The following is a 25,619-nucleotide window of genomic DNA, read 5'->3' as shown; positions in this document are numbered from 1 at the left end:
ACGTGGCGTGATGACGTATGATGCGCGGTGTTTTTTCAAGTGTCGCAACATTTATTTTGGCGCCGCTGGATTTTGTAGCGTTCAAAATCTTTTGGCGACCCTGATATGACGCCGGCATGATTTTTTCATCATGAGTATTATTTTACTCGTGGACATTTTTCACAGTGTTGAAAAAACATCACGAGTAAAAAAATACTCGTGATGAAAAAAATTGTTACTCTCTACTCGTAGGAGCTCGTGAATATAGTTCATAGAACATAGGGAAGGTCGCAGGAGTTCGTAGAATACCACGAGTTTGATTTTTTTTTAACTCGGGAGAGCTCTTGGGTGAACTCGCAGTGTGGGACAGGCCCTTTAATCCATTCATTTCTGTAACATTCCCAGTGAAGATAGATTTCTCTTCTTGTCATTATGAGTATAGACACAAAATGCTGGAGTAACTCAGCAGGACAGGCAGCATCTCTGGAGAGAAGGAATGGGTGACGTTCCGGGTCAAGACCCTTCTGAAGATGAATCCCTTCTGATCCTCCTGAGTCTCGACCCGAAACATCACCCATTCCTTCTCTCCAGAGATGCTGCCTGTCCCGCTGAGTTACTCCAGCATTTTGTGTCTATCTTCGGTGTAAACCAGCATCTGCAGTTCCTTCCCACAAACTCACTCTGTGTATCATTGGACTTCCCTCATGGGACTAACATCAGGTGAAAGTTGCTGATGGTGTTCAGATTCAATTCATGTTGACCCCCTCCTCTCAAACAAACTTTGTGTCATGTTCCACTTGAGGGAAATATCTTCAATATAATTCATTTGAATGTGAAATATAATGGAAATTTAGCTGCATGCTTACGCATGTATTCAAAGCTGGTCAGTACAAGTAAAGCGCCTTTCACGACCTAATTCACGACCTCTGTGAGTCTGCCCTTGACTCATACTCACAGCATGGTCGTCACGAGGTCGTAGGAGGTCGTACGAGGTCGTAGGTAGGTCGCAGGTGGGTCGTGATGCTAGTCGTAGGTACTCGTGGCATCAAGTAGGTCGAGGCATTTTTCTAGCCTGATGAAAAATGTCCACGAGTAAGAAAGGTTGTGAATTAGGTCGTGAAAGTGGGACAGGCCCTTAACCATACCAGATGGTCATGGCAATGCATTTGTACTTAACCTCTGACATCCAGTTCCACTAGTTTAGCAGATAGTGCTACTGTGTGGGCATGGTTTTATGGTCAATAATGAATTAATTCCTTTTGAGCCTGCAATTGCTATCCTATATACGTTCTTATTTTTCGCGTCAGAAATTTGTGGCACATTTTTATGCCTCTCGTTCCTGTTCTATCTTGGTGCTTTCCCCTAATCGTGGCTTTGCATTTCGGTGTCCATGCGGCAGTGCACATTAGGTCACAGGTTTGCTGTGTAACCCGGCAGTTAGTCTGAGCGTTGCCACAAACAACAGCGGAATTAAACTGACCTTTCTATCATGCATGGCAGGTCAACTAATTGAAGGGCTGTTCCATCACTGCTGCCGAACAACAATTAACATTGTGGACAGTGTAGAGATACGAAAACAGCACTCAGTAGTAACGCTTTCAATCCTTGGTAAATACAATAAGTACTGTACACTCCATTATAACAAAAGCAAGATCATTTTCTTGCATTTACAGAATGTTAGGACATTTGTCAAAGTGACGCAAGAACAACATTTCAACAATCTCACCCATCTTTATGTTTCAGTTTGAGGAATGAAATAATGATGTTCAAAACAGTGCTAGTGAAACGTGATCTTTATATTATTTTTCCAGGATTATGGAAAGCAGCCCTGCACATAAAACTGATGATTAAATTTCAATGGCAAAATGTAATATTGCAAAGTATATTGGATGGATCTTTGTTTCATTTATCTGGAATAAGAAGCTAGTCGGTCTAGAAATCCATGCCCAAGCCAGTATTACTTTGTCGGACTGTCATTAAATTGTGTTCTACCTCCAAAAGACGGTTCGCGTGATTTAAGGGCCTGTCCCACTTGGCGATTTTTTTCGGCGACCGCCGGCGTCATATCAGTGTCGCCAAAAGATTTTGAACATTTCAAAATCCAGCGGCGACAAAAAAAGTTGCGACACTTGAAAAAACACCGCGCGTCAATACGTCATCACGTCGCATCACGCCGCATCACGCCGCATCACGCCGCGTCACGCCGCGTCACGCCGCGTCACGCCGCGTCACGCCGCGTCACTCTGCGTCACGCCGCATCACGCCGCATCACTCCGCGTCACTCCGCATCACGCCGCATCACGCCGCATCACGCCGCATCACGCCGCATCACGCCGCATCACGCCACATCACGCCGCATCACTCCGCATCACGCCACATCACGCCGCATCACTCCGCATCACTCCGCATCACGCCGCATCACGCCGCATCACGCCGCAAATTTTTCGGTGACCTGATATACGTCAGTCAATGATGCCGGCAATAACCGAAAAAATCGCCAAGTGGGACAGCCCCTTTAGCATCTTGTGTGACCAACCAGTCATGAATTTCAAAGCAGTAATACAAACCTAATTTAAAGCACTTCAGCTCATAATTTGTATGTTCATTAATTATTAGAATAGATATTCTTTTTGTAAAATAATTTGTGAGCACTGCAGTAAACCCTTGTTTTATCGGTCCCCTGTGTAATGGATGTTGGATATAGCAGATGGATCTGCCGATCCATCGCTAGCTCCCACCATCTCCCCGGCCGTTTAGACCGCTTGTTTTTGTCCCCACTCCCGACTCACAAGGTGCACCAGTGAGCCCTTCTTCACCCACCGCACGGTCTGAGAATGGCTGTAGTTGTGGCTCACGTTGTAGCCTTGGGGACAGCGTTTTGTTCAGGCTGATGCCACCAACAAGGCAATGCTCAGTCACCATGGGGCTCCCTCCCCTCTCACCTGCTGCTGCTTCTTACTGTCAGTGTCAGTGGGGCTCAGGGTGCTGGTGTGGGGACAAATGTTGCATCTCATGGGTGTGCTGGGGAAAGTACCTGGGGAGGGAGTGCATTGGGTGGGACGGGTTGAGTGAGCCAAGGAGCTGTTGGCGAATGAGGATTTGGTGCTTCATTACATCAGCGAGACCAAGCGCAGACTTGCCGACAGTTTCACCGAATACTTGCGCTCTGCCTGCCAAGCAATTGCTGGAGCTCCCGATCTCTAACCAGTTTAATTCCCATTCTCATCCTGACCTATCTTCCTTAGCATCCTCCAATTCCAGAGTGGAGGAACAGCATCTCATACTCTGTTTGGGTAGATTGCACACAATGGTATGAACATTGAATTCTGCAATTTTAAGTAATACACTCCCTATGCTGTCAGCCCCTGTCCCACTTAGGCGATTTTTTTAGAAACTATAGGTTGTCACCACAAGGTCGCGGGGTGACACCTGTATGGTCGTGAGTAGTCTCCTCAAGTCGCCTAAACAGTCGTAACTTTTTTCTTGTCGCCGCTGGATTTTGAAATGTTCAAAATTTTCGGCGACTGTGGGCTTGACGTAGCTTGTCTTCTCCTGTCGTAGGTGCTGTCATAGGTTGTTGCCGGTTGCTGACTTTGGTCAATTCTATTGGCGACTATCTACGTCAACCTACGTCAACCGGTGACAGGTACCGGCGACTGAATTGTCTTCAATTGTCGTCGAAGGATCGTAGCTTGTCACGGGTGGACGTAGGCTGACTTTGGTTGTCGTAGGTTGTCGCCTGTGTGGCCGTAGGTTGTCGTAGGTGTGGTCGTAGGTGGACGTCATAATGGGTCGCCGGTTGTCGGTAGTTTGCCGTAGCTTGACGTCGACTAGGTGATAGGTTGTCGTAGCTTGTCGTAGACATTGTCATGGGGGGGGGGTCCAGTCGCCGCTATTTTGGCGACCTGCTACGACTGTGACAGTCGCCAGCAGTTGCCGACAAATTCGCCTAAGTGGGGCAGGCTCTTTCATCTTTCCTATGTTCTCCCACTCCACTCAGGTTTGCACCTATTACCCCCTCTATCCCACCCCAGTCACCCTGCTCCTTCCCTCTCCTACATGTGCTCATCTTCATAAGTTTCACAAGTGATATGAGCAGAATTAGGCCATTCGGCCCATCAAGCCTAGCCGATGTAATGAAGGCCACATCACTAGCATCATGGCTGATCTATCTCTCCCTCATAACTCAAGTTTCCTGCCTTCTCCCTATAAACCCTGTCACCCATATTAATCAAGAATCTCTCGATCTCTGCCTTAAAGACTTGGCCTCCACGGCCTTCTGTGGCAATGAGTTCCACAGATTCACCACCCTACCACAGATTCATCTGCACCCTCCCACCCTGCTCCACCTAAATCCCTCCCTTTGGCTTAATCTCTCCTTATTTGACACCCCTTTGCTTCCTTTTCATATGGTATATTTCTTCTGTTTTAATAGCATGCAAAATAAAGTTTTATACTGTGCCTCTGTACGTGGCAATAAGAAACCTAAACCACTCATCTGCAATTCAACCCCCCACTCCCCTGCATTGACCTATCACTTAAGATAGACACAAGATGCTGGAGTAACTCAGCGGGACAGGCAGCATCTCTGGAGAGAAAGAATGGGTGACGTTTCATGTCGAGACCCTTCTTCAGACAGTGTATCTTTGTTGTAAACCAGCATCTGCAGTTCCTTCCTACACATGTCGACTTATCACTTGCCAGGATTTGTCCTTCCCCACCTTTCTCCACGTCTACCACACACAGTCTGAAGAAAGATGCTGACTTGAAACGTCGCCTGTCCATTCCCTCCACAGATGCTGCCTGACCTGTGAGTTTCTGCAGCAAATTGTGTTTTCTTCAAGATTCCAGCATCTGCAGTTTCCTTGAAGTCACTCTATGTATTAAATTATTGGGAGCAATGAATCACAGCAACAAAAAAATCTGGAGATAGACACAAAAAGGTGGAGTAACTCAGCGGGTCAGACAGCGGGTTAGAGAAGCTGCCTGTCCCGCTGAGTTACTCCACCTTCTTGTGTCTATCTTCGGTTTAAACCAGCATCTGTAGTTCCTTCCTAGTTCCGACATATTTGGGAGAGTGTGTCCACAGACTATGGCAGGCACTGGATTGCTTTACCAGCGAGCACATAATGACCTCCTTTGATAAGACCACTTTACTGAAGACAGTGCATGCAGCCAAGTCAAGAGTTCAGTTTTAGTTTAGTTTATTGTCACATGTACCGAGGTACAGTGAAAAGCTTTTGTTGTGTGCCATCCAGTCAGCGAAAGACAATACATGATTACAATCAAATCATTTACAATGATAAGAAAATGACGTTTAGTTCAAGGGAAAGCCAGCAAAGTCCGATCAAAGGGTCACCAATGAGGTAGATAGTAGTTCAGCACTGCTCTCTGGTTGTGGTAGGATGATTCAGTTACCTGATAACAGCTGGGAAGAAACTGTCCCTGAATCTGGAGGTGTGCGTTTTCACACTTTTATACCTTTTGCCTGATGGGAGAGGGGAGGAGAGGGAGTGGCCAGGGTGCGACTTGGCCTTGATTATGCTGCTGGCCTTGCCGAGGTACTGTGAGGTATAAATGGAGTCCATGGAGGGAGGTTGGTTTGTGTGATGGTCTGGGCTGCGTCCACAATTTGCTGTCATTTACTGCGGTCTTGGATGGAGATGTTCCCAAACCAAACTGTGATGCATCCCGATAAAATGCTTTGATTTAGTTGAAGACCTTTATTCCATATGGTAGAACCAAGCATGTTCCCAGAAGTGTTGTGTGTATAGAAACATAGAAACATGGAAAATAGGTGCAGGAGTAGGCCATTCGGCCCTTTGAGCCAGCATATGGCTGATCATCCAGAATTAGTACCCTATTCATGCTTTCTCCCCATATCCTTGATTCCTTTAACCCTAGGAGCTAAATCTAACTCTCTCTTGAATATATCCAGTGAATTGGCCTCCACTACCTTCTGTGGCAGAGAATTCCACAGATTCACAACTCTCTGTGTGAAAAAGTATTTCCTAATCTCAGTCCTAAATGGCCTCCCCCTTATTCTTTAACTGTGTGTGGCCCCTGGTTCTAGACTCCCCTAACATGGGGAACATTTTTCCTGCATATAGCCTGTCCAATCCCTTAAGAATGTTATATGTTTCCATAAGATAACATCTCATCCTTCTAAATTCCAGTGAATACGCCCAGTCGATCCATTCTTTCATCATATGTCAGTGAGCAACCTGGAGAACTGCTGGTTCTGGAGATCTGGATGAAGTAATTAAGGCAAGCCGTTGTTGAGCTCAGCCGGAAACAAAGCATGACATGATCTCCATATGAGCAACAGTAAAGGGCCTGTCCCACTTGGCGATTTTTTCGGCGACTGCCGGCATCATATCAGTGTTGCCAAAAGATTTTGAACATTTCAAAATCCAGCGGCGACAAAAAAAATGTTGCGACAATTGAAAAAAAAACGCGCGTTAATAGGCCGCTTCACGCCGCAAATTTTTCGGTGACCTGATATAGGTCAGCCAATGATGCCGGCAGTCACCGAAAATATTGTCAAGTGAGACAGGCCCTCAACACTGCTGGAGGTCTGCTGCTTACACATCAATCTCTTCTCCCACACCACTGCCTCATTTTTACCGTCATCTCCTTTCATCCGTCTCCATGCCGTTGTCTCGATGTGCTGCTAACGTGGTGATTTGCTTTGTTTCGTCAGAGCATATTGTGGTGTTCACATAACCTGGTAGCAGGTAGAATGTGCATAAAGATATGACAGTGCAATGTGTAGCTGGGACATTGTTGGCCGGTGTGAGCAAGTTGGGCCGAAGGGCCTGTTTCCACAATGTATCGCTCTATGACTCTATGCCACCAAATTCTCATAGTTCCATAGTCTCCTTCTCTCCAGAGACGCTGCCTCTTCCGCAGAGTTACTCCAGCATTTTGTGTCTATTTTTGATTTAAACCAGCATCTGCAGTTCTTTCCTGCTCATAGTTGCATTGCTGCTGGTAAACAGCGAGCTCAGCCAGGTGGACAAAGTTTCCATAGTGTGGGTCAGGGGATGGAGCGGTATACATCTTCAATGGTTATGTCATAGTCCTCAAGGGTACTTGAGCCTCTGGTAGGTCAGAAGATGTTTTGATAGCATCTTGGTAGCATCCTCCTGAGGTCGGCCTGGTTGAAGCCCCCTGCTACGATGAACAATGCACCTGGGTTTATCCTATCATAACTATTAGAGGCACTCTATAGTTTATCCAATACAAAAATTTGGAGTATTGTGGTCAGTTCTGGGCACCATGTTATCGGAAAGATATTGTCAAGCTGGAAAGGGTACAGAGAAGATTTACGAGGATGTTGCCAGGACCAGAGGGTGTGAGCTATAGGGAGAGGATGACTAGGCTGGGATTCTATTCCATGGAGTGTAGGAGGATGAGGGGTGATCTTATAGAGGTTTACAAAATCATGAGAGGAATAGATTGGGTAGATGTACAGAGTTTCTTGCCCAGAGTAGGGGAATCGAGGACCAGAGGACAGGTTTAAGGTGAAGGGGAAAAGATTTATTAGGAATCTGAGGGGTAACTTTTTCATAAAAATGGTGGTGTGTATATGGAACAAGCTGCCAGAGGAGGTAGTTCAGGCTGGGACTGTCCCAACATTTAAGAAACAGTTAAACAGGTACATGGATAGGACAGGTTTGAAGGGCCATGGGCCAAACACAGGCAGGTGGGGCATGTTGGCCGGTGTGGACAAGTTGGGCTGAAGGGCCTGTTTCCACGTTGTATTACTCTATGACTCTGTGACTCGAAGCATATCATCCGCATGGGCTGAGATGTAAACCGCTGTCAAGATAGACAAAGGAACATGGTGTGGGTGAAGGAGGGAGGGTTGAGTGTGACTCTGTAAATAACGAAGGTCTGTAGATGCTGAAAATATAAAATAAGAGAACGTGCAAGAAATACTCAGGCGATTGGGGATCATTTATAGGGCGGAGAGACAGCCGATATTTCTTTAATAATCTGATTAATAATTTGATTAATAATATGACAGATTCGGATGGAAGATCATCGACCCGAAACATTAATTGTGTTTGAGTCTTGCAGAGGCTGCTGAGTATTTCCAGCTTTTCCTGTGTTCATTTGAATGTTATGATGTCTACCTTTGATATGTATTTTCATTCTCAAGTCTGCTTTTAGATATAATGGCACAGAAGATTGGAAGCTGTTACACCCTGCGATACGATACGATAGAACTTTATTTATCCCGGGAGGGAAATCGATCTGCCCACAGTCATAAAAAAAATCAAAATACATGAAACACAAAATTAAAGTGGCGAGTGGAAAGGAGTTCATTCCAAGAGTTCTCCCGAGTTTGCCCTGATTCGAACTCGGAGATTTACGGTAATGACCACCCGTCGGTACTCGGGACTCTCGTGGACATATTTCAACATGTTGAAAAATCTTCATGAGTCTTCCCGTGCTTACTTGCCGTTAGCGAGTCTTCCCGAGTACCTGCCGTTAGAGTTACGAGCCACTAAGAGACGTCCCCGAGCTCCGACGTACCCGCTACGTTCATTCTCCGTGCTTACCACGAGTTTGATTTTCTTTAAAACTCGGGTGAGCTCTTGGAATGAACTCGTACCGTGGGACAGGGCTTTTAGACATAGGAACATAGAAAATAGGTGCAGGAGTAGGCCATTCGGCCCTTCGAGCCAGCACCATCATTAATTGTGATCATGGCTGATCATCCAAAATCAGTACCTCGTTCCGGCTTTTTCCCCATATCCCTTGATTCCTTTAGTCCTAAGAGCTAAATCTAACTCTCTCTTGAAAGTTGGATTGGGGGACGTGCAAAGATTGGGGGGGGGGGGGGGGGGAGGGAGGGGAGTCAGTCTCAGTCTACCCCACGACAGAAGGGGGAGGAGTTGTAAACATAGAAACATAGAAACATAGAAATTAGGTGCAGGAGTAGGCTATTCGGCCCTTCGAGCCTGCACCGCCATTCAATATGATCATGGCTGATCATCCAACTCAGTATCCCGTACCTGCCTTCTCTCCATACCCTCTGATTTGATAGTCACAGGGAAGAAGGATCTCCTGTGGCGTTCTGTCCTGCATCATAGATAAATACCTTATGGGTATTGAAATAGTTTTGAAGGCTTCCAACTAACATTTAGAAGTTGCTTTAATCTGTGTATTATTTCCAGTTGGTGAAATTCAATGGCAAATTTTCTTTCATCTTCTAGAGCGGCAGCTGTGCATCACAATGGCTGGCTCAAGCACTCTGCCATCTAACGTGGCTGGCATCAGCAAGGAGCTGGCCGACCTTCGACACCTGATCCAGTTCCCTGAAGAGATCGCCAGCATTGTGACTGAACAGGAGCAGGAACTCTATCGCAAAGTCTTACCGCTTGACTACCTCTGCTTTCTGACCAGGGATTTGGTAAATCCCAGTTGTCCCAGCAGACCATCGCCCCTCAAGATCACCACCTCGGCACCAGCCCTCGATGGCAACAGCAAGGAGCACAATGCAATTGAAGACCTGGTGGCACGGTTTAATGAGGTAGGCTTTAGCTGGTATGGCTGATCTGAGCGTTTTCCTTACTGTTGCTCGTGGGTGTGATGTTAAAGTCACAGGCTCCGGTATTCCTCATGTCCGTTTTCGTTCCACTTCTGTAACTTTGCCAAGAATGCAGTGGAGAAAGAATTCCATCAAGCCTATGGTGAGTCTGAAGAGGGTCTCGACCCGAAATGTCACCTATTCCTTCTCTCCAGAGATGCTGTGTGGCCCGCTGAGTTACTCCAGCATTTTGTATCTATCTATGCCTATGGTAATGTTGTTGGAGTACCTGTACTACTAAAAAATCCAAACCTCGGCACAATTTGTAGTGATTATTTTATTTCAATAACCTTTAAATCTGGTTAAAGTAATGAAATCTATTGCACAAAATGAGTAAGACTGTAAAAAGCATAACGATGACTATGTTTTATTGTGCCTTTCTGTCAATATCTTTATAGACAATAGACAATAGATGCAGGAGTAGGCCATTTGGCCCTTCGAGCCAGCACCACCATTGAATGTGATCATGGCTGATCATCCACAATCAGTCCCCCATTCCTGCCTTCTCCCCATATCCCCTGATTCCGCTATCTTTAAGAGCTCTATCTAGCTCTCTCTTGAGAGCATCCAGAGAACCGGCTTCCACCGCCCACTGAGGCAGAGAATTGTGACAGACTCACCACTCTCTGTATGAAAATGTATTTCCTCATCTCCGTTCTAAATGGCTTACTCCTTATTCTAAAACTGTGGCCCCTGGTTCTGGACTCCCCCAACATCAGGAACATGTTTCCTGCCTCTAGCGTGTCCAAACCCTTAATAATCTTATATGTTTCAGTAAGAACCCCTCTCATCCTTCCAAATTCCAGAGTATATAAGCCCAGCCGCTCCATTCTATCAACATATGACAGTCCCGCCATCCTGGGAATTAACCTGGTGAACGTGCAGTCCTTCAATAGCAAGAATCTCTTCCAAAGTAGTCAAAGTCAAAGTAGCCTTTATTGTCATTCAGACCTTTCGGTCTGAACGAAATTTCGTTGCCTTGCAGTCATACATATAATAAAAATGACAAAAACACACAATCAACACAAATTTAACATCCACCAGGCACCTCCTCACTGTGATGGAAGGCAAAAATCTTAAAGTCCTCAATATCCTCATATTTAAGCTGCGTAGGTTCCTTTCTGTATGTATTGGTCAGTGGTACTTGGCACACCTCACCATGAGGGTAACTACATCTGAGGCTTGAACATCAGAATGCATTTGCAAAATAAGGTACAAAGTACTGGAGTAACTCAGCAGGTCAGGCAGCATCTCTGGGGAACACAGAAAGGTGTTTTTCGGGTCGGGATGTTCTACAATGTTTTTGGCGATCAATGAAACAGAATTTACCATGCAGAATGCAGTGCACAGTCATTAACACACGGTGCATTCCGTGATAATGAATGAGATGAATTTCTAATCCTTTACTAACTATTTCTAAATCCTTTACTAACTATTTTAAATTAATAACAATAGATGATAGTACATGTGCACTCCAAGTCCAAATCCTTTCCAAGTAAGAATTCAAAACAAAAAAGGAATAGGGATTGTATTTTAAGTAAGTGGAACAATGCAGATAACAAAATGAGGTGGAAAGTTCATTCATAAGGAATGTTGTGCATAGAAAAAAAGTGACATTTAGGATCAAGATATTTCCTTTACTTTCTTGAACTTTTACTTTTACGCCTTTTCATTTCAATTACATTTTCTAGATAACTTTACGCACTCATTAAAACTGCTTTCATCATCCTTGGCTATGTCATTTTACACGTTGCAATTGTTGTTCTTCTTGCGTTTGAGGCAGCAGAAGTCTGCAGCAGGGTGATGCCACATCCGTAGGTGCCCGCCCTAATAAGGGCGCTTGCTCCGGGTTGGTGCCAAGCCGCGGCGCTGCTGCTGCCTCTGTTTGGTGTCGTTCGCCTGACTGAGGTCAGTTGACAGGGCTCACCACGGGGAGGTCGACAACGTGAGCCCCTTTGCTATTGTTACATGCACTACTTGCACTTACTGGCACTAAGGTTTTCTCTTGGTGGAACTTTAACAATACAGTAGCATTTTGGTTGAGCTACTGGGCTCGTGGCCATAGCTTCTGAGCCATTAATCCAGACTTATGTGTAGGGAGGAACTGCAGATGCTGGTTTAATCCGAAGATAGACACAAAAAAGCTGGAGTAATTCAGCAGGTCAGGCAGCATCTCTGCAGAGAAGGAATGGGCGACGTTTCGGGTCTTCAGACTGGAAATTCCATTCCAGAATTATGAGTTGGATTCCTACCATGGCAACTAGTTCTATACAAGTATGGAACTTTAAAAAAAAAAGCTTGCATTAATATTGGTAAAATTCTGAATTTTGATTTAAACATTTTACTTGAACTGTTCACTGGGGTCATGTAGGAAACGATTAGTAACATCCCGACCCAGTCAAGTATATATGTGAGTTCAACCCCCAGCAGTTTACTTATTAACTGCTTCTTCATTAATTTGCATTGTTAAGTACATTACTGTGGATCTCTGGTTTACGGATGACCTGACCACAAATCAAGCTTCAGACAAAGTCTCCCATATATTTTTTAAGCGTCTTTCAAGATAATAATATTATATTTTGTAGTATTCAATACAGACAGAACACAGTATATATTACAACAAAGATAGACCCAAATTGTGGAGTAACTCAGCGGGACAGGCAGCACCTCTGGAGGGAAGGAATAGATGACGTTTCGGGTCGAGACCCTTCTTCAGACTGAGGAAGGGTCAGTCAAACTCAGTCTGAAGAAGGGTCTCAACCCAAAATGTCACCCATTCATTCTCCAGCATCTGCAGTTCCTTCCTACATAGTATATAATTGTTTAATTATGTGTAGTGATAGAATGAATATTCGATGACATTCAAGAATTATATTGACTCTGCATAAAGTGATAATGTATCAGAAGCTGTACAAAAGGTGAATGCATGGAGTTCATTGCCACAGATGGCTGTGGAGGCCAAGTCTGTGTACTTTTGAAGCAAAGATCGATAGAGAAAGAAAGATTTGATAGTAAGAGTGTCAAAGGTTAGGGGATAAGGCAGGGGAAGGGGTTGAAAAGGAAAGACAGATCAGCCATGATTGAACGGCGATGTTGACTCAATGGGTCGCACGGCCTAATTCCGCTACTTTGTCTGATTAGCACGAGCGATGACTTAGGGTGAAATTAATTTAGGGCCAGTTGACAGAAACACAGTGATGCTGCTGGTAGAACTGATACCTCACGGTTCCAGAGACATAAGTTCAATCCTGGGCAGCTGTTTGCGCATTTCCCCCATGACTGCGTGGGTTTTTTCCGGATACTCAATATTCCTCCCACATCCCAAAGACGTGCGGCTTTGTTGGTTATTTGGCCTCTGCAATTATAAAATGCCCGCTGTGTGTTGGGAGCGGATCCGAAAGTGGAATAATGTAGAACTAGTGAGAACGGGTGATCAATGATTAGCGTGGACCCGGTGGGTTGACGGGCCTGTTTGCATGCTATATCACTAATCTAAACTAAACTAAACTGAACTCTCACTTCATGGAACTACCTATACAATGGTGGTGAATCTGTGGAATTCATTGCCACTGAAGGCTGTGGAGGCCAAGTCAATGGATACTTTTAAGGCAGAGATAGATAGGTAGATTCTTGATCAGTACAGGTGTCAGGGATTATGGGGAGAAGGCAGGAGAATGGGGTTAAGAGAGAGATAGATCAGCCAAGATTGAATCAAGGAGTAGACTTGATGGACCGAATGGCCTAATTCTGCTCCTATTACTTATGAACTTATACTATGAACAGCCTGGAATACTCTTGTATATATTCGCTGTTGAATCAAAGATGTCCTAGTCAATCAGTGGTACTCATCAACTTGGACTGGATGAATAAGAGAGAGGGGAAGTAGTATTGTTGAAAATGTAAAATCTATTAATATTTATGGATTGTCTAACTGTTCTCATCATCTGTGGTTACAATCACAAAATGTGGAGTGTGTTTTCTCTTTGCAAACTGTACTGTTTAGTTTAGTTTAGTTTAGTTTAGTTTAGAGATACAGTGTGGAAACAGGCCCTTCGGCCCACCGAGTCCGCACCAACCAGCGATCCCCACACGTTAACACTGCCCTACACACACTGGGGACAATTTTACAATCATACCAAGCCAACTAACCTACAAACCTGTACGTCTTTGAAGTGTGGGAAAAATCAGAAGATCTCAGAGAAAATCCATGCAGGTCACATTGGAGAAGGTACAAACTCCGTACAGACAGCGCCCGTAGTCAGGATGGAACCCGGGTCTCTGGCGCTGTGAGGCAGTAACTCTACTGCTGTGACACCGTGCTGCCCGATATTTGATCTTAATTTACATTAATGCTTGTGCTGCATGTTCCCATTTGTGAGCAGACCACAATATATAATCACAGCGTGAAAGATGGAAACTTTGACCGGCTACTTTCTCCAGCCGTATGTTCAAATCAAAATCTTCACCGCTCACCTTCAGTTTTGTTTGAATTGGCAAAGTGATTGACAATCTCATGAGGAAATAAGATAGATAATCTAAGAAGGTACAGACCGGCAAAGTAATTTGTTGGAACTTAGATTATAAAGCCGAGGAAAATTCTTGTGTCTTGTCAGTTTTGTATGTTTTCAGTGTAGTTGCCATGGCAACAAAAGCCTAAGGTTATAGTAATAAAATTACTGGTGGTAGATATAACATTTTCTGTCACAGAAGCAGCAAAACAGTATTTTAATAACACTGAACATGTCATTTCTGTTCTCAACATTGTATCTTCTAAGTGTGTTTAGCTGATAATTTTAACTTGCCCCTTTATTAGCAGGGAGTCTCTTTCTCTACTAGTTATTTCTTTAATATCAAACCTAAGACTTGATTTTTTAAATGACTCACCTTTCCTGGCAGAAAAGGAATGGGTTCCAGTTCAAGTACCATTCACAACAACATCCATTTTAGTGTCAATCCAAGCTAATCAAACACAAAGTTAGGTGGAGAATAAATTGGCTGTGCGATTTGATCTTATAAATCCATTAGTGTGATTGTGGTAAAATTAGGCTCACAATTTAAAACACTAGATGTGCCTGCCTACCTTCTGTTGATGCCCTTCGCTATTCTTTTAGCCTGCAGTAATATCTGGCTAATAAGAAGCAAAGTTCACAGAAGGCTGTGGAGGCCAAGTCAATGGATATTTATAAGGTAGAGATAGATAGATTCTTCATCAGTACGGGTGTCAGGGTTTATAGGGAGAAGGCAGGAGATAGATCAGCCGTGATTGAATGGCAGAGTAGACTTGATGGGCCGAATGGCCTAATTCTGCTCCTATCATATGAATTCATGACCTTTTCACCGTAAAAGCTGATTTTAAACACCTGAAGATCTGGTCAATGTCAAAACCTGAATATACCTGTAGTTGAAACTTTGATCTTTGAACAAGTCAACTCTTAGTTTTTATAATGTTTAAAATTTCCTTTGGTATATGTAAAATCCTACAGAATTATAATTGATGGGAGAGGGTTGTTCACTTTACATTAAGCTGGCCGGCTTCGGAGCGTGAGGAGTTCGGAGCGTGGAGAGCTGCGGTGGCACGCGGCTGCGACCCGACTGCGGTGGATGGTGACACCGGGAGCTCGCGGGTCCCCGGTGGGAGACCGCTTTGCGGGGCACCGGCAAAGGCGACTTCTCCCGCTCGAATTTGCGGGGTTGAGAGTGACCTGGAGCGGGGCCTTACATCGCCCAGCGCGGGTTTAAATGGCCGCGGACTTGCTAGCTCGCCGGGGGCTCTAACATCAAGACCCGGAGCAAGGCCTTACATCGCCCTGCGTGGCTTTAAATGGCCGCGGACTTGCTAGCGCCCGCGGGGGCCTCCAACATCAAGACCCGGAGCAGGGCCTTACATCGCCCTGCGTGGCTTTAAATGGCCGCGGACTTGCTAGCGCCCGCGGGGGCCTCCAACATCAAGACCCGGGGCAGAGCCTTACATCGCCCGGCTTGGCTTTAAATGGCCGCGGACTTGCTAGCGCCCGCCGGGGGCTTTGACTTTGACATCGGGAGAAGAATGGAGAGCAGGGGAGAGACAAGACTTTGCCTTCCATCACAGTGAGGAGGAGATTCACTGTGATGGATGTTTGTGTAAATTGTGTTGGTGTGTGTCTTGGTTCTTTTCTTGTATGGCTGCAGAAACCAAATTTCGTTTGAACCTCATGTGAGGTTCAAATGACAAATAAATGGTATTGTATTGTATTGTAGCTCCATATGATTTCAGTTCAATTTTACTTCGGAGTCACGTGAGTGACTACGTGAAGAACCCCGCCAGGACGCATGCGTGTCATATCGCTACACGCATTGCAACGAGTCACAGCAGGGGGAACGACATTCCCTTAGCGGCAGAATTTGAAAGCCGGGAACAGCAGGTAAGGAGACTCTGCGTTCCTTCCACTTACCTTACAGGTGGAGACATGGACCAGATCCACGAAGGCTGCGGAAAAGCTGGCGGGGAAGAACCGCGGAGTTGCGGGCAGCCGGCAGCAACAGCCAACTGCACGCCAATCTCCCGAAATGGGAACAGCTGTGCCCGACTTCGCTCCCGCACCGGCAAAGCCGGGCGGGAAAGCGAAGCAAAAAACGGACCGAATGCCAGACTCCGATGAGTCTGACTTTGAGCAGTCGTGAGCGGCCAGTGCCCGTGAGCACCGGGGCCGGTTGGAGCGGCTGCAGGATGACGAGCAGCCGCGAGCGACCAGTGCCCGTGAGCATTGAAGCCGGTTGGAGCGGCTGCAGGATGACGAGCAGCCGCGAGCGGCCAGTGCCCGAGAGCATAAGAGCCAGTTGGAGCGGCTGCTGGAGGAAATACTCCAAAGTGGCAGGCTCCGGGAGAAGGAGGCTAGCCACAGTGGGCAATTAGTAACCCCCACAGCAGTACCCCTTGTGGGGCTGCACAGTGTCTCTCCCTCATCAGAGGAGAGCACGGAGGGTCAATTCTGGGCTGACCCTGAAGAGGGCAGTGAACAACATACCCCCAGTATGCCTGGGGTGACAGAAAACATGCTGGACATGGTGTCCCAGTTTATCCAACCAGACCAAACTGGCCAAGACCTGGAGCCGAAAATAGCGGCAAGCATTGACTATATGTCATTTAACCAACTGCAGGCACAGGCACTATCAGACACCATGGCACGACATTTACCTCCAGGGAACTGCAAGTCGCTAAATGTTCCCAGTGTAAACCAGTGCATCTGGAAACATGTGGGGACATCAATTAGAACCAGGGACTTGAAAATTCAGAAAGTCCTAAAAGTCCTAACGGCAGGAATTACAGCTTTTGCCCGCACATTGAAGGAGCAAAACATGACCCAAGACCACCAAGATGCAGTAGCTTTACTCTGCAACTCACAATATGAGTTGAACAACATCAGGAAAAGTGCTATCCAACCAGCTTTAGACCCCAAATTTGCCGGCCTCTGTAAACCTGGAACCTTCAAACCGCCAATACTACTATTTGGAGGGGATCTACCAAAACAAGTCAAAGAACTTGATGAAGAGGCAAACACACTGGGGCTCATAAAAGCAACAACCAAAAAGCTACTACGGCCAAACATATCACCCCTACGGACCCCCCAGTCGGCCAATACAAACCGGAGCAAGCGCAAAAAACAGGAACATCCATCATCGGTCTTTTTTAGGCCATGGCCCAGACCGACCGTCCTGGAAAATGCGCAAGCCTTCAACACAAACCCAACAACAGACCCAGACAACGGCGCCTCAACATCCAAGGAGGATGCCGAAGAAATAACACACCTACCACTGGTAACCATGGAGGTAGGTGGGTCTGGTTCCTTAAGAATTAAAGGGAGCATGAAAGTTGGTGGGAGATTACGATATTATTTGGATGCATGGAATAAGATAACTACCGACACTTACATTCTACGCAGTATCCAGGGTTATACCATAGAATTTATACAAAAACATAACCCTCCAGTACAGCATGTACCGAACCGAATGTTCGTGCTCACAGGCATAGAGAAATCTAAAGCACATGCTGAACTACAGCGGCTATATAAAAAAGGAATAATTGAACACACCCAACATGAATCACAGGAATTCGTGTCCAATATCTTTATAAAAAACAAGAAAGATGGTGGTTGCCGCATCATCATCGATTTGCCTACTTTAAATACCTTTGTACAATATATTCATTTCAAGATGGAAACCTTTGTTACTGCTAAGCAATTGATTTCCGAAGGCTACTACATGGCAAGCATTGATTTAAAAGATGCTTACTATACAGTACCCATAAGAGGTGACCACAGATGTTATTTAAAATTCAACTGGATGGGTCAGACTGGCAATACAGGGCACTACCTAATGGTTTGACATCAGCCCCAGGTTATTCACAAAAATTTTGAAACCAGCCCTAGCGTTACTGCGAAAACAAAAACACATGGTAATGGCATATCTAGATGACATATTTATTGTTGGCAAAACTTTGGAATTGACTAAACAAGCAGTAACAGCCACAAAACAATTGTTTGAAGAACTGGGATTTATCATCCATCCAGTTAAGTCTAAATTAACGCCTTAAACAAAAATGGATTATCTGGGGTTCACCATTAACTCAGTTCTCATGTCAGTGACTTTGCCGAAAGAAAAGGTTACAGCCTTAAAAGAGGCTTGTAGCGAAATCATTGACATCACCAAACCATCCATTAGACTGGTAGCTAGAATAATTGGGAAAATAGTGGCTGCATTTCCAGCCACACAATTTGGACCTTTACACTATCGAAATTTACAGAGAGCAAAAATAAGAGCACTCAAAATTAATGGTGGCCATTTTGACAGACCAATGAAGCTACCAACAGAGGCCATAATGGAACTAAAATGTGGGAACACAACATCAAGTATTGTTCCAATCCACTAATTATCAGCAACCCGTCTATGGTACTACAAACTGATGCCAGTGCACTTGGTTGGGGAGCTACCAATTCCATCTCCAGCTGTGGAGGGAGATGGAATGCACAGGAGGCATCATTATTAACAACACTGGGCATAAACTACCTGGAAATGTTAAGTGCATTCCATGGCCTTAAGTCATATTGTTCTGGGTTAAATCACCAGCATGTTAGGCTACAAATTGACAACACCACCGTGGTAGCATATATCAACAATATGGGTGGAAATAAATCGACATCATGTGTCAATCTGGCCAACACAATTTGGCAATGGTGTATCCAGAGAAATATTTGGATATCAGCTACCTACTTACCAGGTAAACTAAATTTAGTGGCAGACACCAGGTCACGCAAATTCAATGAAAACACTGAATGGATGTAGGATAAAAATGTATTTGCTGAAATTACAGCACGGTATGGAACACCAGATATCGATCTTTTCGCATCCAGGCTCAATCACCAGTTATCAAATTATGTTTCATGGGAACCAGACCTGGGGCAGCGGCAACAGCATTTTCACATTTTCGCTGCATTGGGGGAAATTGTTTATTTATGCATTCCCTCCTTTCTGCCTCATCAGTCGGGTATTAAGGAAAATACAGCAAGACTCTGCGTCTGGTATTTTGATAGTACCCGATTGGCCTACTCAACCATGGTTCCCGGTGATACTAGACATGGTATTAGAACCATGCATCACCATCCATCATAGACCTAATTTACTGGTCCATCCGGAAACAAAGGAAAGATCACCCACAGATCTATAAACATCCCGTCTGTTCTGGAATTCCTGGCAAGCCTCCATTACGATGAGAGGCTCAGTCATAGTGCCATCAACTGCGCCAGAAGTGCTCTGTCAACATACCTGTGGCAAGGAACAGAGCGGCATTCTGTTGGGACACACCCTGGTAACCAAACTCATGAGGGGCATTTTAATGTTAATCCCCCAAGAACCAGGTACTCCCAAATATGGGATGTGAGCATTGTACTGACCATGTTAAGAAACTGGTCTCCAGCTACAGCTCTGTCCCTACAGAAACTGACTATGAAACAGTCATGCTGATGGCCTTGGTCACGGCACAAAGCGTCCAGTCACTACACAACCTAAGGCTGGACAACATGACTATTTCATCTGGAAATTTCACTTTTCACATCAATGAATTAGTCAAACAGAACAGACAGGGGTCAGCAGGCCTAAAAACAGAATTCAGGGCATACCCGACAGATGATCGTCTCTGTATTGTAACACACTTACTATTATATATGGAGTATACTAAGATCATCAGAGGGAAAGAAATGTCACTTTTAATCAGCTACAAACAGCCACTCAAAACAGTGACAGTCCAGACCATCTCTAGATGGCTAAATCAGGTCCTAATAAGGCTGGAGTAGACACTAGCATTTTAAATCTCATTCCACCAGGGCTGCCGCTACATCGGCAGCTATGAAGTTGGATGTTCCTATGGACCAAATCCTCAAGACAGCAGGATGGTCAACGGAGAAAACTTTCCAATGATTTTATAACAAACCAGTCGTTAAACCTGGAACATTTGCAGAAACAATTTTAAGTTCTGTAATATAATTGACCCCATAAATAGGGGCTATAATTTGGTGTTAATATATTTATCGTTGGGTTTTCAACATCGTATTGATGTCTAATGATGTTAACATTATTCTCCCCATAATCAAGGCAGATGTGATGCATGGACTCGTTTCCACGGCATGAAATCACAGAGCTTTAAAATCTTCACGTAGTCACTCACGTGACTCCGAAGTAAAATAGTAAGATTAAACGAGAACTTACCAGTTTGAAGTTTGATCGTTATTTTATGAGGAGTAACGTTGAGGGATTACGTGCCCTCCGCTCCCACCCTTGATCATATACTCAACTGGTATCTCTTCTCTAATCTTACTATGTTTAGTCATTACCGTTATCTGTGATTTCACACCGCTGCTTTGAAGAATGACACGCATGCGTCCTGGCGGGGTTCTTCACGTAATCCCTCAACGTTACTCCTCATAAAATAACGATCAAACTTCAAACTGGTAAGTTCTCGTTTAATCTTACTATTTTATCTGAAAGGCAAGAATAGTCTTATTGTTATGACCATGGTTTTCAGGTTTTTTTTTTTCAAGCTATAAAATCAAACTAGGTTTATATTGAACATAGATAGAACGATACAGCACCAGATCAGGCCCTTCGGACCAAAAATCTGTGCTGAACTTGATGCCAAAACCATCTCTCATCTACCTGAGTATAATCCATATCCCTCCATTCCCTGCATATCCATCCAAGCCTCTTAAATGCCACTATTGTATCTGTCTCAAGTTCAAGTTCAAGTTTGCATTTATTGTCACTTAACCAACTAAGGTACAGTGAAATTTGAGTTGCCACACAGCCGTACTAAGTGAAGAGAACACAATACACACAGAAAATAAAATTTACCATAAACATCCACCACAGTGGAATCGACATTCCTCACTGTGATGGAAGGCAATAAAGTTCAGTCATCTTCCTCTTTGTTCACCGTGGTCGGGGCCTTGAACTCTCCGCAATTGCCGTTGCCGACGGTCTAATGTCCAGGCCCTCACGTCGGCATGATCGAAACTCCGGCGTCGGGATGGATCGGAACATGGAGCTCCTGAATCAACCACCTCTTACCGGAGACCGCGGGATTCACAGTGTTAAAGTCCACGGGCCCCGTGGTCGGAGATCTTCTTCTGGCGATCCTCGGGCAAAGGATCCCCAGCTCCGCGATGGTAATATATATATCTATATATAGGAAAACATTACACAACTGAAAGAAAATGCATATATTGACACATCATTCAACCACATAGTGTTTTTTTTTCTCACAAGTATTCGTATTGTTTATCAACTTTTAATGTGTCAAATTATAAGGTCTAAATTGAGATAAGATTCTGATGAAGTCAGAAAGTTCCCTCAATCTGTAAATCATGTAGGATCATTTTATCATGGACACCTCTCCCCTTTATCACATATCTGGGTCTACTAGTTTAAAGACCACTAGATTTATTCTTATCTGTTCTCTCTGCCCCCAATAATTAAAGTCAAGCTTTATTTTCCCTGTCTCTAAAGGGCCTGTACCACTTGGTCGTCATTTGTGCGTCATCATTTACGCGTCACGACGCATGACGTGCGCATGGTGTGCATTACGCGTGCATGGTGCGCATTACGTGCGCATGGTGCGTGGTGACGTAGGCAGTGATGCGAGGTCGCGTGCGGCGCCCCAGGATTTTGGGATGTACAAAATCTTCGCGTGCCACCTGCGTTTGCGCAAATGACGCCCAAGTAGGACAGGCCCTTGACTCACCTTCCAGGCAGATACTGGTCACCGTGAAGCAGATGAGGATGTGTGTTGTTTGCGAGTTGGACACCCTGGCTACCAATACCTCTCATTGGCAGCTAAAAGACACAACACACTGGACTATCCAGAGGATGCTGGTTTAAACAGAAGATAGACACAAAAAGCTGGGTAACTCAGCGGGTCTGACAGCATCTCTGGAGAAAAGTAATAGGTGACTATTCAGGATGAGGCAGGTGGCCTGTTTCCTTTATCATCGTTTCGCTTTTGCATATCTTTCTTTCATTTGTTCTTTATCTCTCACCATCACCTTCTATATCTCTCGTTTCCCTTTCCCCTGACTCTCAGTCTGAAGAAGGGTCTCGACTGAAATGTCACCCATTCCTTCCTTCCAGAGATGCTGCCTGTCCCGCTGAGCCTTTTGTGTCAATATCCAGATGACCTATATCACCTTTATTATCCACCACAACTGCCGCTGCTTCCTAAAGTGGTCAGAATTGATAAAAGCTGAAGCAGCAGCACCAGGGAGCTGCCAGAGTACACTCCCTCCTCTGAAGTCATGCACAGCTTACATCTGTTTAATCTCCACTGTCGATGAAGACAGGCTAGAAGTTAATATATAGGCTTCCCTATTCACTTACCAGTTTTTCTTTATTACCAGTCAAGATTTTTTTCTGAATACAGTAAATCATGACCTGAGTGAAAGTTGAAAAAGACTGACCTTTTTTAAGGTGAAGCAGGGTTTACCCAATTTGAGGCCTGCACTAAATCAAAACTCATGCCAAGCCTATGCACAACTTTATATCTTCAACACTTAAAGCTCACCTGGATTCATGGTGGAAAATACATTTTGACCTTGCTGTGATATCGTGCCTTTGGCTTGCCAAGTGCAGAGCGACAGGGTGATGCAGCGGTAGAATTGCTGCCTTACAGCACGAACCAGCACGAACCTGCGCCACAGACCCAGGTTCGATCCTGACTACATGTTTCTGTCTGTACGGAGTTTGTACGTTCTCCCCGTGACCGCGTGGGTTTTCTCCAGGATCTTCGGTCTCCTCCCACACTCCAAAGACGTACAAGTCTGTAGGTTAATTGGCTTGGTGTAAATGTAAATAGTCCCTAGTGTGTGTAGGATAGTGTTGCAGTGGCGGCCCAGGCTTACAGCCAGTGCGGGGAAGAAGCGTTAACTCCACTGCAACGGGCCAGTGTCCCGTCAGTCCAGGGCTGTGGGTTAACCCGGCGGGATAGGCAGAGCTGGAGTTAGCGCTTCTTCTCCGCGCTGGCTGTAAGCCTGGGCCGCCACTCCCGTCTGACTCCCGTTAGTCCAGGGTCACCCCGGACATCTCCGGCCACCCCCGCACAGGGATGGGACACTCGGGAGGGGAGGGGGATGGTCCAGTTGCTATACAACAGCGCTTGCAGCGCCGGAGACACGGGTTCGATCCTGGCTACGGATGAAACGCAGGTCTGTATTCATGCAGCAGCATAGTTGCTGAGAATGTTTATCATGAGTGACCTTTGACAAATCCCATGATTACTTGCGTTTTTCGGAATACCGAACTCGCTTACAATATTTAACATTTCAGGATTGATGAGAGATCATCACTAGAAATGTCAACTTTATCCATCTCCTCACATTCTCGCTTCTCTGCTGAGTATTTAGAGCAGTTTCTGTTTTTAATTCAAATTTCTGTGATCTGCCGTGTTTTGCTACTCGCACTATTTTGCAAGGGTTTAAATTGCCAAGAAGTTTCCAATAGTGAGTCCAATGGATTTGATGAGATTCCCACCTGCTACAGCAACAGAAAGTATGTTGTCTTAATAAGGTCCATCCTGAATGATGTGAAAGCTGCTGGCACTGAAGTGTTCAATGCTCTTTAGTCATCTTCACACACTCTTTTAGAGGTTCCAGTCAGTGTCTCATTGTAGGGTCTGGGGCCAGCAGGTTGTAAATCGCTCCACAAAGGCAGATATTGGGAGATTTCATTTCCTTGGTCAAATTTTAAATAATAGTCAGGTCCTCATTTGTTACGCTAAACTCTGTGAACCACCACTCTGAACACTTCAGGGCCTGTCCCACTTTCACGACCTAATTCACGACCTCTGCCGAGTTTGCCCTTGACTCATACTCGCAGCATGGTCGTCACGAGGTCGTAGGTAGGTCGTAGGTAGGTTGTGATGCTAGTCGTAGGTACTCGTGCCATCAAGTAGGTCGGGGCGTTTTTACTAGCATGATGAAAAATGTCCACGAGTAAAAAAGGTCGTGAATTAGGTCATGAAAGTGGGACAGGCCCTTTAAGTGATCACGCCAGATAGACACAAAATGCTGGAGTAACTCAGCAGGACAGGCAGTATCTCTGGAGAGAAGGAATGGGTGACGTTTCTGGGTCGAGACCCTTCTTCAGACTGAGAGTCGGGAGAGGGAGACACAGAGATATGGAAGGGTAAAGTGTGAAAAACGAGACCCTCTCCACTGACTCTCAGTCTGAAGAAGGGTCTCGACCCAAAACGTCACCCACTCCTTCTCTCCAGAGATGCTGCCTGTCCCGCTGAGTTACTCCAGCATTTTGGGTCTATCTTCAGTGTGAACCAGCATCCTGCGCATAAGTGATCATGCTGTCGGCTTAATCAGCAGAGCAGATTACAAAGAAAATGTAACTGTGTACCTGATTTGTACCTGCCATGTAGTTAGTGGCTTGAGTCTTAAGTGTGAGATTTTTAATGCACGATTTTGCTCTTTGAGAACTTCAGAAAACATAATTGGTGCAGCATTAGTTGGGGGGCTGGGAGGCAGGCTTGTACACAAGCAGCGGTGGAGAGAACGATGTTAAGATCATTATTTGTAAGGATGGGGACCGGTTAACATTACTGACACCATTTCATACTCAACAGCTGATGGATGGCATGGTTGCCAGGTGGGAAAACCATCAGGAAGAGACTGCAAAGGTATCCTGTTTGGAGTGATCAGATGCAACAGGGAAACTTTGGGATGTAACCATTAGCAATAGTTTAGTTTAGAGATACAGCGCGGAAACATCGGCCCCCATAAAAATGTATTTGCTGAAATTACAGCACGGTATGGAACACCAGATATCGATCTTTTCGCATCCAGGCTCAATCACCAGTTATCAAATTATGTTTCATGGGAACCAGACCTGGGGCTAGTTTAGAGATACAGCGCGGAAACATCGGCCCCCAGAGTCCACGCCAACCAGCTATGCCCGCACACTAACATTATCCTACACACACTAGGGACAATTTACACATACACCAAGCCAATTAACCTACAAACCTGCACGTCTTTGGAGTGTTGGAGGAAACAGAAGATCTGGGAGAAAACCCAGGCAGGTCACGGGGAGAACGTACAAACTCCGTACAGACAGCACCCATAGTTGGGATTGAACCCGTGTCTCCGGCGCTTCAAGCGCTGTAAGGTAGCAACTCTATCGCTGCGACACCGTGCTGCCCTAGGTTGAAAGGGGCAGCCAGGAATTATCACGGAACAAAACAGCGCCGGGACATTGACCCTGCAGCTGAGTGGGAGTCCATGGCAGAGGGGAGGTGAGTTGGGGGGGAATTGGGTGCCAACAGACCAACTTTAAGATGGGTGGAGGGACTGGGTGTGGGCCGGTGAAGGTGGTTGAAGACATGATTGAAAGGTTCTGCAGGGCCAAATGAGCTGCCGGGAGTTGGAAAAGACAATCAAAAGGATCGATGGCAGAATGCAGTAGGAGATCTTTGGATGCAGGGAGAGAATCATTCCACCTCCTTCTGGCCCAT

The 25,619-nt window shown here is 45.4% G+C and overlaps 1 protein-coding gene across 1 annotated transcript in view; it reads left to right on the top strand.

Moving 5' to 3' along the window:
* Positions 1 to 25,619, top strand: part of plce1 (phospholipase C epsilon 1) — a 278,074-nt gene that overhangs the window by 68,421 nt on the left and 184,034 nt on the right. The window contains exon 3 of the mRNA XM_033034737.1: positions 9,207 to 9,523. Within this exon, the coding sequence (XP_032890628.1) occupies positions 9,207 to 9,523 (317 nt within the window). The remainder of the gene's footprint in view (positions 1 to 9,206; positions 9,524 to 25,619) is intronic.

The sequence above is a fragment of the Amblyraja radiata genome, chromosome 15, assembly GCF_010909765.2.
Source record: "Amblyraja radiata isolate CabotCenter1 chromosome 15, sAmbRad1.1.pri, whole genome shotgun sequence".
In the NCBI taxonomy this organism is placed as follows: Eukaryota; Metazoa; Chordata; class Chondrichthyes; order Rajiformes; family Rajidae; genus Amblyraja; species Amblyraja radiata.
Note: the sequence above shows the minus strand (reverse complement) of the source record. Positions and strands in the feature narration are given on the sequence as shown.